At 43.9% G+C, this 14,839-nt stretch overlaps 2 protein-coding genes across 2 annotated transcripts; both read right to left on the minus strand.

Annotated features, from left to right (window-relative positions):
• Positions 1-253: 253 nt before the first annotated feature.
• On the minus strand, positions 254-3,339 carry Rps27l (ribosomal protein S27 like). The gene is made up of 4 exons (XM_005347730.3): positions 3,185-3,339; positions 2,422-2,530; positions 1,677-1,787; positions 254-446 (listed from the first exon to the last, which is right to left on the minus strand). The coding sequence occupies exons 1-4, from the start codon at positions 3,188-3,190 to the stop codon at positions 418-420; spliced, it is 255 nt and encodes an 84-aa protein (XP_005347787.1). The 5' UTR covers positions 3,191-3,339; the 3' UTR covers positions 254-417.
• Positions 3,340-8,037: 4,698 nt separating this feature from the next.
• On the minus strand, positions 8,038-8,517 carry LOC101989639 (histone H4-like). Its single transcript, XM_005347729.2, has one exon. It carries the CDS (start codon positions 8,356-8,358, stop codon positions 8,038-8,040), a length of 321 nt encoding a protein of 106 aa, XP_005347786.1. The 5' UTR covers positions 8,359-8,517.
• Between the last annotated feature and the right edge of the window lie 6,322 nt (positions 8,518-14,839).

The following is a 14,839-nucleotide window of genomic DNA, read 5'->3' on the forward strand; positions in this document are numbered from 1 at the left end:
TAACAGCAATACCATGGCTTGACAGAACGCTTAGCCTTCACGTGTGAAAATGGAGCTATAATATCCTAAAGAGATATATTTAACAGCACTCAATGCAATTTAGAGTGGTCTGAAAGTCAAATATTTAGGTTCGAAATGGGACACAAACTAGTCAAAATACTAGTTTAAAATGTTTAAACCAAGATCAACATACACAGTACAACTTAAATGTATAGCATACTCGCATGTACAATAAAAGAAAAAAGCAGGGGGGTGAACTTGTCTATAATTAAAACTTTATTGAAAAACTGACACCAAAATAGGAGATCACTGTTGTATACTTTATAAAATCAAACACAGTTACATTGTCTTGGTAGAGTCACTAAACTTGATAAGGCTTTCTGTGAAAAACGCAAACTCAGGAACTTGTATAGATGTTTAGTGTTGCTTTCTTCTAAATGAACAACCTGCAAAGGAATCAAGAAAGTGTATTAAACATCTTACTCTATCTTTGGTGTGATTTTAGTAGTAAAAAGTGCTTTTTAAGTTAAAAAAAAAAAAGCTTTAGGGTCAGATTAAAGAAAGAAACATTAGATTTTAGGCAGAAAACTGAAGTTTCTGAGTATTATTAATATAAATTAATATATAATTTTGCTATCATAAATGTTGTACAAGTTATTCAAATTATGTCATGGACTCTATCTGAGACCATAAATCCCACCCCAACAGTTCACACTGTGAAGATCTTTCTCCTCAGTCCTTTCCTCTACTCAAGCAGTCTCCCACAAAGTTAGCTCTGGTTAGAGTTCTTCTCCCAGGTCACAAATGTGCCAGATGCACTTTGACTTCATCTGTTAGCATATGCATACAAACTCCCATGATCATGGCATGAAATAAGTTTCAGTAACCTGAAAGTACTTATTAATAACAGTAGGCAATGTGTTTGTTTCGATTTTTTGAGGCAGGATTATCTCTACTTAGTCCCGGTTGCCCTGGAACTCACTACATGGATCAGGCTGAACTCATGAAGGCCACCGGCCTCTGCCTCTTAATTGCTAGGATTAAAGGCGTGCGCCACCTCATCCCATTCTTACACACCTTACTTTGGACTCTGATCTCACCCAGTCACACCAAATAGATCTTGGATTTACTGCTAGGGCATTTGTAACTCTTCCAGTGAAAATATGGAATTCACAGTTCCCCAAAATATCACAAGCAAATTTCAAGTATTATGGAATTATAAACCTGAATATATTATTATGAAAAAATATATACACAATTATTTTTATTTATTGTATTAAAGTGAAGTTAAAAAGTAAATTAGATTTTTAAATTTAGTATTAAATAGATGTCCATAAAAATAAAAAGGGGGCATTTTAATTGATACATCTGAGATATTTGTTCCTTACTTGGCAATGGCAAAAACAAAAGAAAAAAACCTCTTTTATGCACCAACTGTATAAGAAAAAATGTTTTAAAATCTCATTCTGACTTTTTAACTTATTTATTTTTTAATTTATTCCAAGTTAATTACACAAGGAGAATAAGAATGTAAGACTAAATATTCTAAAGTTAGAAAAACAACTGTAGTATCAAAGGCATAAGCAGCTTACCTATCTGAACAGAGGACTCTTTAAAGAGCCCACAATAAACCTTCTAAATCTTATTACTGGGTTAGAAAATGCCAAAGGCTATACCTTCTGTGAGCCTGGCTTTTCCTCCTGTGGGCTGGCACAGCACTGTTGAACAACCTACACAAAGAACCACTGTCTGAGCATGGCTGAAAACTGTAGTAATCTTGTAGCAGCCTAAAAACAAACAAAAGGGAACAATACATTAAAAGTTTGCAAAGCAGATGAAAACAGAGTTCTGTCTCATCAAATAAATACATGCTGCTTATACCATGAGAGATGCTTTTACACATTTCCTGTGAACTCTGGTCCCTGCTATGACAGCAGGTCACACAAGGAAAAAAGTATTTTTGAAGCCACTTAAGGGTTTGTTTTTTTTTTTAAGGTGAACTTTTATTAAACTTAGTATTTCTGAAACATTAACATTTCAGAATGCAACAGACTTTGCGCCATCTTTTTCAGGTTGTCTTCGGAGTTTGGTGTTCTACACATAGAGACTGTCTCCAGTTTCACTGTCACGTTCTAAGTACTAAACAGCCACATATGGATGGATAATGGAAACCTCAGACAGCACAATTCGAGACTGGAGAATCAACATACTTTCACTGTACAGTGAAAAAAGAAAATCCATCACCTTAATGAACAGCTGGAAGACTTGAATCTAACCTGGCTTCACCAGGCTCCCATATGTTCCTACTAAACCTTGATTATGTTTATTTAAAATGTCCCTGCGACAATTCTGTGATCTTAATTCTATTCAACTGTAGATCCTCAGAAGCTTCCTTCCGGACAAGAAAATTTGAAAATTTACCTGGACATTTCACATCCATGAAGTAAGAATTTGGGCTCTGAACCAGCCGTTTCTTCTTATGTTTTTTCTTTTCGTCTTCCAAGGAAGGGTGTAAAAGATCTCTAGCCAGCTGAGTAAAGAAACATATTGTTACTGCTGGAGTCAAAGCACACTGGGGGAGGATTTAACCATAGGACGAACGCAAAGCAAGAGCAACAGGCATCCTCCGCAGAGGGACCACTTCCACCCATACTTCGCGTTCGCCGAGTCCTTGTCTTAGGACTTTACGGCGGTGGAGGCGCTTATGATAGAGAACCCCTTCTTCGTTCGGTTGGAAAGCCAGCAAAGCTAAGTAAGAACAAGACTCTGGCTCGGGCCCCGGGGAGGAAGCAGCGCAGCCGATCAGAGCAAGGCCGGGATGACCTCAGCCTCGGGGCTCCACACCCGATCGCCAGCACCGGGCTGCCTCGTGGCCGCCCGGGGTGGAACGACCGTTGTCAGAGCTTCGAGGGCCGTTAGAGAGCAGAAGAGATCTCCCCACCCCCCGCCTTTGGCTGGAAGCGACTCCCCATCCGCGGCCCGCTCGCTCGCGCTCCGGCTAAGCAGGGCCAGCCACGCCACGCCACGCCGCCCGGGCAAGTCGGGACAAGCCCGCCGCGCCCCAGCCCGCACCGCCAGCCGCGTGGATGGCCAGGAGACGCCGCGGGCTGAGCCGCCTGCCGAGGCGCCGGATGGACAGAAAGCCCGAAAGAAAGTAAGGCCGAACTCAAAGTCAAACACTTACAGGCATGGTGACGGCTCGGCCAGCACCGACGCTCCAGATCTCCGAGGTGAGGTGCTTGCTGGCGAGTGCTCAGCTACAACTTCCGGGGATAGAGGCGGCGGGGCGGAGTGGAGGGGAATGCGGGCGGGGCGGCCTCTCTAGGCTCCCGTCTCGGTGGTGCGGCTCCGGCCCCGAATGGGGGTCCTGGTCTATTGAGGGTCTAAAGGGCTCCTGCGTTAAGCACCGCCCTAGACGCGGGCCGGGCTGGGGAGGCCACGGGGCCACAAGGCTATTGGGTCGTGGACGTTAGTCATGAGAGAGAGGGGGGGGGGAGAGAAACACCAAAAATAATAATGACAAATAAAATACAAATCAATATTAAATATTGTCATACAGATAATATTTCATAGTGTCTGGCATTTGAGCACTTGATCCCAAGTTGGTGGTATTATTTGAGTAGGTTAGGAGGTGTGACCTCACTGCAGAGAGTATGCCGTTGAAAACCAGCTTTGAGGTGTTAAAAGACTTGCACCATTCCTAGTTTGCTCTCTGTCTCCTGCTTGCCCTTAAAGATGTAACTCTTAGCTTCCTGCTCCAGTTGCTTGCCTGCCTGGTGCCACACATCAATACCATGATGGTGATGGTCTCTAATTGTTCTGGAACCATACCCAAATAAACCTTTCCTTCTTGTCTTAGTTAGGATTGCTATTGCTGTGAAGAGTCACCATGACCACAGCAACTCTTATAAAGGAAAAACATTTAACTGGGGTGCTTTACATTTTCAGGAGGTTTAGTCCATTATCATCATGGTGTGACTTGGTGGTGTTCAGGCGGACATGGTGCTAGAGAAGGTGCTGAGATTCCTACAACTTGACCAGCAGGCAACAGGAAGTGGTCTGAAACACTGGGTGTGCTTGAGCATATATGAGACCTCAAAGCCCACCCCCACAGTGACACACTTCCTCCAACAAGGACATACCTACTCCAACAAAGCCACACTTCCAAATAGTGCCACTCCTTATGAGCTTATGGGGGCTGGTTACATTCAAACTAACACAATCCTATAAATTGCCTTGGTTGTGATGTTTTATTACAACAATAGAAAAGTAATTAATACAATGGATTTGTGGTGGTAGTGATTGGCACTGGTTGTTTTGATTTTTGGAGATAGGGTCTTGCTCCATAGCCTCAAATAGCCTCAAACTCCTGATCCTATTGCCTTAGCGTCCAGAATACAGGATGACAGCCGGGCGGTGGTGGCGCATGCCTTTAATCCCAACACTCGGGAGGCAGAGGCAGGTGGATCTCTGTGAGTTCGAGACCAGCCTGGTCTACAAGAGCTAGTTCCAGGACAGGCTCCAAAACCACAGAGAAACCCTGTCTCGAAAAAACCAAAAAAAAAAAAAAAAAAAAAAAGAATACGGGATGACAGGTGTGTGCCAACACCACACAAGATATTGCTACTGACTTTGAAGATGGAAGGTGCTGTGGAACAATCTCTACTGTAACTATGTATTGCTCTCATTGGTTAGTAAAGAGCTGACTGGCCTATAGCTGGGCAGGAGAGACTGGGCAGGAGAGCCAGACTAGGAGAATGCTGGGAAGAAGAAGGGCAGAGTTAGAAGAGTTGCCAGAAGATGCAGAGGGAGCAAGACATGCTGGAGGACAGGTAAAGCCCCCTGGCAGTACATAGATCAACAGAAATGGATTAATTTAAGTTGTAAGAGCTAGTTAGTAATAAGCCTGAGCTATTGGCCGAGCATTTATAATTAATATTAAGTGTCTCTGTTGGCTATTTGGTGGGTGGGAAAGAAAAGTTCACCTACAGGAGGCCTTCCCATACAGCAAACCAAGGAAGCAAAACAGCTTTCCCAACTTCTCAGTTTTAGCCTGGTATGATCTGGGTTAAACTTTTAAAATACAGAATTTTATGCTCATACATTCATATTGTTTTAAACCACTGTATTTATGGTTGATATCTTACAGAAATAATACAGCAATGAAGACCTGGGAACCAATCTTGACTTTCCCCACCCCTAATTTTTACAATTTTTCAGGGAACATTCTAATAAATAAAGTTTGCTATGGAATAATCATTTTGTACTCTGTAAAGATTTGTCACTCGAATTGGTTTAATAAAAAGCTTAGAGGCTGGTAGCCAGGCAGGAAGTAGAGGCAGGACAACCAAACTAGGATGCTGGGACGAAGAAGGGTACAGTCAGAGGAGATGCCAGCAGACACAGAAGAAGCTAGGCATGTAGAAAATGAGGTAACAAGCCATGAGCCAGAGGGTAGATAAGAAATATAGTATAATTTAAATATTAAGAGTTAGATAGTAACAAGCCTGAGGTATCGGTTAAACATTTGTAATTCATATTAAGTCTCCGTGTTTGTTATTTGGAAACTGGTGGGTGGGAAGAAAAGATCTGTCTACAAAAGTTTTGGTTAGGCCGGGTGGTGGTGGTGCACGCCTTTAATCCCAGCACTCGGGAGGCAGAGGCAGGTGGATCTCTGTGAGTTCGAGACCAGCCTGGTCTACAGAGCTAGTTCCAGGACAGGCTCCAAAGCCACAGAGAAACCCTGTCTCGAAAAACCAAAAAAAAAAAAAAAGTTTTTGTTATATCAGGATTTAAACCGTGGACCTCTGAATGGCTTAGTGGGCATAGGTGCTTGTCACCAAGCTGAGTTCGATCTAGGGAACTCACGCAGTGGATTGGGAGACCTGCCTCCCACAAGTTGTTCCTCTGACTTCAATGAATGTGCAAGAAGTGTTGGCACACAGGGTAAATAATTAAAGTAAAAAAGTGTTTTTGATTTCAGATTGTGAGGTGAGAGAAAGAATTTGAGTTCTCGGCCAAGAAGTGGTGGCACACACCTTTAATTCTAGCAGTCAGGAGGCAGAGACAGGTGCGTATTTTTAAGTTCAAGACCAGCCTGGTCTACAGGGAGAGTTCCAGGACAGCAGGGCTACACAGAGAGACCCTGTTTTGACCCTCCAAAAAAGAATTAGGGTTATCTAAGAGGATAGAGCTGAGAGAGAGGTATGGGAAGGAGGAGAAGAAAAGAGGAAAAGGGAAAGGAAGGGAAGGGACAGGAGGGGAGAGAGGCGGGAGATGATGTAGTTGGTGCAGTTCAGCAATGACCAACTGCATGCTAGAGAAGCAGAGAACCCAGTAGCTTCCCAGTTCAGGAAGCTGGATGCCTCAGCAGCCCCAATCTGGAAACTGAAAGTCTGGAAGTTCCCTGGAGAGTACCAGGTATTAAGTCTAACTTTAAAGGCTGAAGAATTTCGAGTCTGTCAGATGATGACGGCAGCATGGACATGCTACTCAGAAGGAAAGTGGCTTATAGCCACAGTCTTCATCTGGCTTCTCTATTTTATACAGGCTGGGCCCTGTTGGAAGGTACCATTAAGGGCAGAACCCACACCCCACACCCAGTCAGTCTCCCACATGGCAGTCCTCTGTGAGAATGCCCCCACAGACCGAAAGCTGCATTTCCTCAGCCCTTGCCCAGCCTTAATCTAGCCTGCTAACAATGTCACCCCTGCCCCTGGAACCCCAGGGTTTGACAGGCTTGAGGCTCCTCTTCTTCCATTTTTGAGATGTATATGAGGATGTGGACACAGTGATACATCTTAGCCATGTAGGCCTTACTCTGTACACCGGCAGCATCCCAACACTTAGTAAGCTTTTGGGAATAGTCTATGGCAGTTTCTGAGATCTTCAGAGTCAGAATCTGAATTTTATCATTTTCCATGAAGTGTGTGGATACCTCCTTCTAAGAAGCACTGATCTAGACTTGCTGCATTCTTGGCTCTCTGTGTGGTGCCAGGGTGTAACGCGGATCCTCAACATGCTAAGTACATGCTCTATGATTTACACCACCAGCCCCACACTGACACCTTCTGGAGTCTTTGTACTTCTCTAGTGTGAATGTCTGATTCTTGTTATTCCAGGGTCAAGAACATTTCTCCTGATTGAAGCAAGGCACCATCCATCTTCCCCTGCAAGGGGCATCTGTTTCTCATGCCAGTGAGTCATGCCCTCCTTTACCATGGGATACTCATTAACTGAACATTAGAAACATCAAAGCAGCATCATGGGCCAATTAGTTTAGAGGGCTCTGGGGACGACCCACGTAACTGCTTTTAAACACCTATCTGAGGACTTCCATAAAGCAAAGTCCAGAAAGAACTACAGTCTACCACTGTGCACACATGCATGCATACACGCATATGCACACGCACACACACACTGGGCAGTGGTGGTGGTGGTGGGGCATGACAATAACACAGCAAGCAGGCCCTCATGGGAGATTAGTGCTTTGATGTTGGACTTGCCAATCAGCGAGTAGTCCTTTTTATTACCTTTATACAAAAGTAAATCAGCCAAGTGTGGTGGGGTGTGACTGTGATTCCAGCACTTGGGAAGCAGTAGCAGAATTACTGAGAGGGTTCCAGGTTAGCCCAGGCTACAAAGTGAGACCCAGTCTTATTAAACAAACAACTCTAACCTTGGTAGCCAGATGAGGTCTCTCAGAATCTATCCTGCCAGCCTTTGGGGTCAGGTCTCTGGTCTTTTCCTCATCTCTCCCGCCGCTATTGCTGCCTGCAAACCTTCTCACTATCACCCCAAGCCACCAGAGAAGAAATTGACTTACTTCTTTTGAGTCATACCGAGGTACTCTTTCAAAGCTTATGGTGATACTGCAGCCCAAGAAAAGATGATGCAGATCTTGAGGTCAGCATACGTGAGTGTGAATGGAACCTCTCCCTTCTGTGAACTCTTTTTTTTTTTTTAAATAAATTTTCTTCTTTTTTTTTTTTTGGTGGCCCTGAAAAGGGTCTTTATTGGAAGCGAACCTACAACAGTTCAGCCGCCGAAGCCGCCGAAGCCGTAGAGGGTGCGGCCCTGGCGCTTGAGCGCATAGACCACGTCCATGGCGGTGACGGTCTTGCGCTTGGCGTGCTCCGTGTAGGTGACCGCGTTGCGGATCACGTTCTCCAGGAACACCTTCAGCACCCCGCGGGTCTCCTCGTAGATGAGGCCGGAGATGCGCTTGACTCCTCCACGCCGGGCCAGGCTGCGGATGGCGGGCTTGGTGATGCCCTGGATGTTGTCGCGCAGGACCTTGCGGTGGCACTTGGCGCCGCCTTTGCCCAGGCCTTTCCCGCCCTTGCCGCGACCAGACATTGTGATGAGGCTGTGTGGATGAAACTCAAGCCTTCTGTGAACTCTTATTGCCTACATTATTCAATTCTTAGCAACTACTGCCGTCCCGTGCACGCTTTCGTTTCTGAGTAGCAAAATGTTCCCCACATCTGGATTTTCTCTCTTAAAAGTCCACTTGCAGCTGGGTGGTGTCACAGATTTTTAATCCCAGAACTCTGTTAATCTCAGTACTCCAGAGATAGAGGCAGGCAAATCTCTGAGTTTGAGGCCAGCCTGGTCTACAGAGTGAGTTCCAAGATAGCCAGGGCTACACAGAGAATCCCTGTCTTGAAAGCAAACAAAAACAAACAAACAAACAAGACCCTTTAACCCCCCCCCCCAAAAAAACCCAAACCAACCAACCAAAAAAAAAAAAATCCACATGCTTCTCAGAGGCCAGGATTTTCCTCTTCTCAGACACCTAGGACTAAACTCCCCAGCGGTGAGGTGTGCAAGTCTGTTCTTTGTGGATTGGCCAGGTGATTCATCTAGAGACCTTGTAGCTACAACTTTTCTGGATCTTTCCTTGTGATTGCCTGTCATTACTCCTCCCTGAAGGAAAACAAAAACCAAAAAAAAAAAGGCTACTGAATTCCAGGTAGGCTTCAATTAATCTCATTTCTAGAACCAAGAGAGTAATCCATACTCATTTTGGAATTAATGAGATATTACAGTAAACGTGGTCTCTTCTCTTGGGAAGGTACACAAGCAAAATAAGTGGAATTCTTTCGTTCTTTCCCTTAGCTAAAAGCTGATAAAAGACTGTGGTTAAGGGGCTCAAAGTAGTAAGAAGAATGGTATGTCCATTATTTACAGTGAAAAACCACTCAATTAATTTTTTATTAATTAAATTTATTCATTTATTTTACATCCTGACCACAGTTTTCCCTACATCCTCTCCTCCAATCTTACTCAACTATTATTGGAATGCCTGCAATATACAGAGCAGCAGACAATAGAAAACCTCTCTCCCAGGAGCACAGAAATAATTGAAAGACCCTTATCCCTCAAGCTGTTTTCTTAGCTATGAAATGAAAATAGCTTTATGTGTGTGTGTACAGGTATACATATGTGTGTGGGTGCACACATGTGTGCATGTATGTACAAGCCAGAGGTCAACCTATGTATGAGTTCCTCAGGAACTATCCACCCACTTTTTTGAGACAGTGGATTAGTCGGGCCGCCTGGCTCCAGCACTCCAGGGATCCTCCTGTCTCCCCTGTGCTTGGGTTGTAAGCCTGCACACCATGCCTGGCTTTTTATGTTGTTGCTGGAGATCAAATCTGTTGAGGTTGGACCATAAATTATTTCTCTGACCAGCGGGGAGATATGGGAATAAAGACACAACTCACATCATTTTATTGGAAGGGCGTTTTTAGTGATCCCTCATGAAATCCTGAGTTTACATGCTGAAAATTTACCCACGTTTATTCTCCAAACAGCTTTTATGCCAAACCATAAACTGAGGGGGAAATTCATTAGCATTTTATTTCCTAGGTAGCCAGGAGAATGACTTTGGTCACATCCACACCTTTCTATGCCTGTTCTGTCACGTCTTCCTGTCTATGCCTGCGCTGTCACATAGACTGAATTAACATCACTTTTCAGGTAATCTCCCAGAATTACAAAGAAGGAGCAGAGCGACATTAGCAGACCCTGACCCTTTGTTTAAGATGGCATCAGTTTGTCTCAAAAGGCTAGGCGACCACCTCCTATGTGGCAGGTGCAAACTGGCCTGAAATTCTCCCGCCACACAAAGTAGAAATGTGGATCTGTATAATATGGCCCTACAATTCACTCTCTCTTATTAGTTTTAATAAAACCTATGCTTTTGCAGCAGGACAGATGATTACGTCTGTCTTAGTCAAAGACTTTTTCCTTTACCCAAATTTACTCATCTTCAGAAACACAAGCGTCTTTTATGCAAGCTCCTGTCTTAGGCACCTGGGGAGGAGATGCTTTAAACCCTTCTCTGATGTTGACCTCTGTGAAGAAAAGAGATTAAGGGAGAGATATACCTTTGGGCTTTGCATCTTGGAGTCAAAATTTTCTGTCAGGAGAAATTGTAATGTTTTATGAATAATTATGCTCCCAAAGACTATAGTCTCCTATTTAAATGAGAGGAGGATTACCTATGGGCCTGTATAATATGGCCCTACACAAATCCAGGTCCTTGTGCTTAAGTGACAAGAACTTCACCCACTATCATCTCAGTCCCCTAAGATGGAAATAATTTCATAAAGTGTTTCATAAAATGGAACAGTGCATAGTCTAAGTGCTCAGTGTGGTAGTTTGAATGTAACTGGCCTCCACAATCTCAAAGGCAGTGACACTATTAGGAAGTATGAGTTTGTTAGAGTGGGTGTGGCCTTGCTGGATGGAATGCTTCACTGTGGGGGTGGGCTTTGAGGTTTCCTATGCTTAGGGTACCACCCAGGGTCTCAGTCAACTTCCCATTGCCTGTAAGATGCAGGACTCTCAGCTACTCCTCCAGCACCATGTCTGCTGCATTCTGCCATGCTCCCTGTTATGATATAATGGACTGAACTTCTGAAACTGTAAGTTGCCACCTCAGTCAAATGTTCTCCTTTATAAGAGGTGCTGTGGTTATGGCGTCCCTTCACAGCAATAGAGATCCTAGCTAAGACTCTGAGTAAATGCCAACTACAATCTACTGTGCTTGTTAGCATTGGGGGAGGGGGGGCGCAGATCTCTCTGCATAACCCTGGCCATCCTAGAACTCACTATGTAGACTAAGCTGACTTCTTATTCACAGAGATCCGATTGTCTATGCCTCCTGAGTGCTGGGATGAAAGGCGTGGGCCACCACTGCCCAGCATGCTTGTTGACAATTTTTTTAAAGATTTATTTATTATGTATACAATATTCCTCCTGCATGTACACCTCCATGCCAGAAGAGGGGGCACCAGATCTCTTTGCAAATGGTTATGAGACATTATGTGGTTGCTGGGAATTGAACTCAGGATCTCTGGAAGAGCAGCCAGTGCGCTTAACCTCTGAGCCACCTCTCCAGCCCTTGTTGACAGTTTTTAAGAAATCATTTGGGGAACTGGTAAGATGGCTCAGCAGGTGAAAGTACTTGTGACAAAAGCTTAACAAACTGAATTTAATATCTGGAATGTACATAAAGGTAGAAGGAGAGAAAAACTCCACAAAGTTGTCCTCCGATCTCCACCTACATGCCATGGTATATGTGTGTATGTGTGTGTGTGTGCATGTGTGTATGAGTGTGCACACTAATATTACTAATAATAAATAAGAATAAGTTTGAACTAGACCTCCCAGTGACATAGGCTCTTAGTATATACTCTCAGCTATTTGGAAGACTAAGGCCTAACTTGGCTACAGAGTGAATTCAAGGCCAGCCCGAGTGACCAAAGATCCTATTGTATAACAAGTTTTTTTTTTATTTTTCAGGACTAAGTATATACTTTGTGACATAGTCCTTCTCTGGTGTGCAAGAAGTTCAATGCCAATACCAAAAAAAGAAGAAGAAGAAGAAGAAGAAGAAGAAGAAGAAGAAGAAGAAGAAGAAGAAGAAGAAGAAATGATTTAAGTCTCTATATCTTATACTGTTGATGAGCTACCTCATAAGGATGAAAAGTGCAACTTCTTTTCTTTAGCTTGACCTTAAGGAGTGTCATAAATATTTTCCATATGTACAGAGAACATGCAGAAATCCAGTACCTTTAATCAAAAGAAAAGAGATTGTTCTTTTAAATTCCAGTAGGTGGCGCAAGGAGCTTCTTGTCCTACATTTGCTGGCCAGGAGGGAGGTCGGTCATCTTTGTTTTCAGGAGCCTTCCTTGGCCCAGCTGGTCTTCTGGCTCAGGCATTCTTCCTGGTCTGTGACAATGACTCTTCACATAGCTATATAAATGATTTTCTTAAGAAACAGCCAATGGCTATCATGAGTTTTCCTAAAGAAAGTTTTATGGTGTAGAAGAGATTGACCATGAGTCTAATTTGCTCCCAATATTTTTCCTAAACATTCCATTCATCTGAAACTAGTTAACTAAATTAAAAGTACTTAAATTCCAAATTTATCATACACAAAAATGTCTCTACATGAAGCATGGGGCATAAATGTGTCAAATTATGGAGATATCTGGTTCAAACATCTAGTAGAGGCCTGTTGTTATGAATGAGGTGAGCCACGCTGTCTTTGCATGGTTTCAAGCAATAGCATTTAGTAAATAAGTTTGTGGCATGCAAGGTATATGTGTGCTAATCCAAAGTTTTGCTAATTTCTCTTGTATAAATATTCCCACTCTGTTGATATTGAAATACCGAAGTCTAGAAGAGGGCGCCAGATCCCCTGGAACAGGAATTACTGTGATTGCAAGCCACCTGACATGGGTGCTGGGAAGCCAAACTCTGGTCTTCTGCAAGAGCAGCACTTGCTCTTAACCAATAAGGCATCCCACCAGCCCTGAGTACTGATTCTGAAGGGTGCAGGACCCTGGTTGGGTTGTCCAGACAGGGGATGAAGGCCTAGTCATCAAAGACACAGGCTCTGTGACAGGGAATTGGAACTGAGACTCACTCTCATCATGAAAGCAGAAGCCCAGAAATCAAAACCCACATTTTTATTAGAGCAGGACAATATACGGGGCAGCCCATATCCCCAGAACTCCTATGATAGGGTCCCTAGAGCCTTTAGCTAGACACAGGATTTGCCTTGGAATCTGAGACAGGGCCATACCTACAAACTAGAGTCCCTTTCCTTGGCCCTGATCAATTTTTGGAGAAGTTGAAGAGGATTCGAATTATCCTGTTTTTTGATTTTTGTTTCTGAAACATATATGACTAGTGTCAGCTGGAGGTACAAATCACCATGTAGGAAGATTCCAGACTAGACGAAACTCTGGATGTAGCTTCGTAAGGCCACCCACTTCCCTACTTCACAAGAGAATGTACCAGGAAATGGCTAGATGGAGAGAGGTAACCAGGATAGCCATGAATTTGTTACCTCTAATTCTACCAGTAGGAATCACCTGTGTGACTGTCACTGAGAGGCCAACATGATGAAAACACCAGGGTAGGGAACAAGCAGCAGATCCCTGACTTGGCCCCTCTCCTTGCCTGCCCACTGGCTTAACCCTGCTTGTTGAGTTTCAAGTCAAAGAGAGCTCTCACACTGATCTGAGCTGAAAGAACTGAGTACTGGTCATGTGCCAGGGCTAAGCCCCATGGGAGGAGGAACAAAGTCCTGAGGGGCCCCTGGGAATGGAGATGCTGTGCTCTTGCCACCTCCTTTCCCTCTCAGGGCAACCTAGTTTCTCATCTCCTCTTTCTGATACTTCTTTGGTCTCTTCTCTTCGTAGCCCACTTTCCTCTGCTTCCCTGTATACGTGCCTCACCTGCTCCCTTTCATATGCTGTCCTACTTCTGAGGCCAGCTGTGACTGACCAGAATTCTCTGTCCCAGTTCCAAATGTGCCAGAGAGAGAATCATTGTCTCAGTGTGGGTCTAGAGTGTCTGCCCCAATCATCCCAGTGGAGGGGCTTGGGGAAAGGAGACAGACCAAATGGAACCCCACAAGGTACCTCTCCTTCCTAACCATCCTTGCCATTGTCTGGGGACAGAAGCTGGTCCTCCAAGTCCTCTTCAGGCTGTTTCCTTGCTGCTCTGCCTTCTTCATGAAACACATAACATTAATCGACTGTAATTTATTTCATGCATTTATTTGTTTATTTGTTTTGAAACAGTGTCTCACTTTGCAGCTCTGGCTGGCTTGGAACTCATTATGTAGACTAGGCTGGCCTTAATCTCATATGGATCTATCTACCTCTGCCTGTGTCACCAATTCTCGGTTGTTATAGTTTCTTATAGAAAACATTTCCTCGCCGGGCGATGGTGGCGCACGCCTTTAATCCCAGCACTCGGGAGGCAGAGGCAGGCGGATCTCTGTGAGTTCGAGACCAGCCTGGTCTACAGAGCTAGTTCCAGGACAGGCTCCAAAGCCACAGAGAAACCCTGTCTCGAAAAACAAACAAACAAAAAAAGAAAACATTTCCTCTATAACCTCAGTTAACCAGTGATAAATGTCTACAAAAAATGTTGTATTCATGTAGAATAATCAATGTGGAGATCAAACATAGAAGGAAGAAACTTTTTAAATGACAGATACAGCAAGAACTCAGTTGACAAGATCTATGTGTGCCCAACAATATGACTTACAACCAAGAAAATGACTATACATAATACACAATGTTCATTTGCAAAGAGCACTTTAACACAGGGCCATTATGTGTAAATGAGAATTGATTTAATCATACATAGAGGAGCCAAATAATAAAGTCTGAAATTAGGGACGAGAAGCAGAAAACTCGGAGGTCCTGATCCAAATGGATTCCTGCTCCAGGTTTGTAAGATAGCATTGAAGGAACTAAGGGGTGGGCAGGTTGTTGAGTCTGCTTCTAGGCTCTGAGAGAAACTT

This window comes from Microtus ochrogaster, chromosome 5 (assembly GCF_000317375.1).
Source record: "Microtus ochrogaster isolate Prairie Vole_2 chromosome 5, MicOch1.0, whole genome shotgun sequence".
Lineage (NCBI taxonomy): Eukaryota > Metazoa > Chordata > Mammalia > Rodentia > Cricetidae > Microtus > Microtus ochrogaster.

What these genes read in the sequence shown, in the direction of transcription:
- Rps27l (XM_005347730.3), bottom strand. An exon ending in CATGGATGTGAAATGTCCAG is followed by an intron (nt 1,788 to 2,421) that starts GTAAATTTTCAA and finishes GTTTGTTTTTAG; the next exon opens with GCTGCTACAAGATTACTACA. An exon ending in AAAAGCCAGGCTCACAGAAG is followed by an intron (nt 447 to 1,676) that starts GTATAGCCTTTG and finishes ATTCCTTTGCAG; the next exon opens with GTTGTTCATTTAGAAGAAAG.
- LOC101989639 (XM_005347729.2), bottom strand. Translation starts at nt 8,358, where the DNA reads ATGTCTGGTCGCGGCAAGGGCGGGAAAGGCCTGGGCAAAGGCGGCGCC.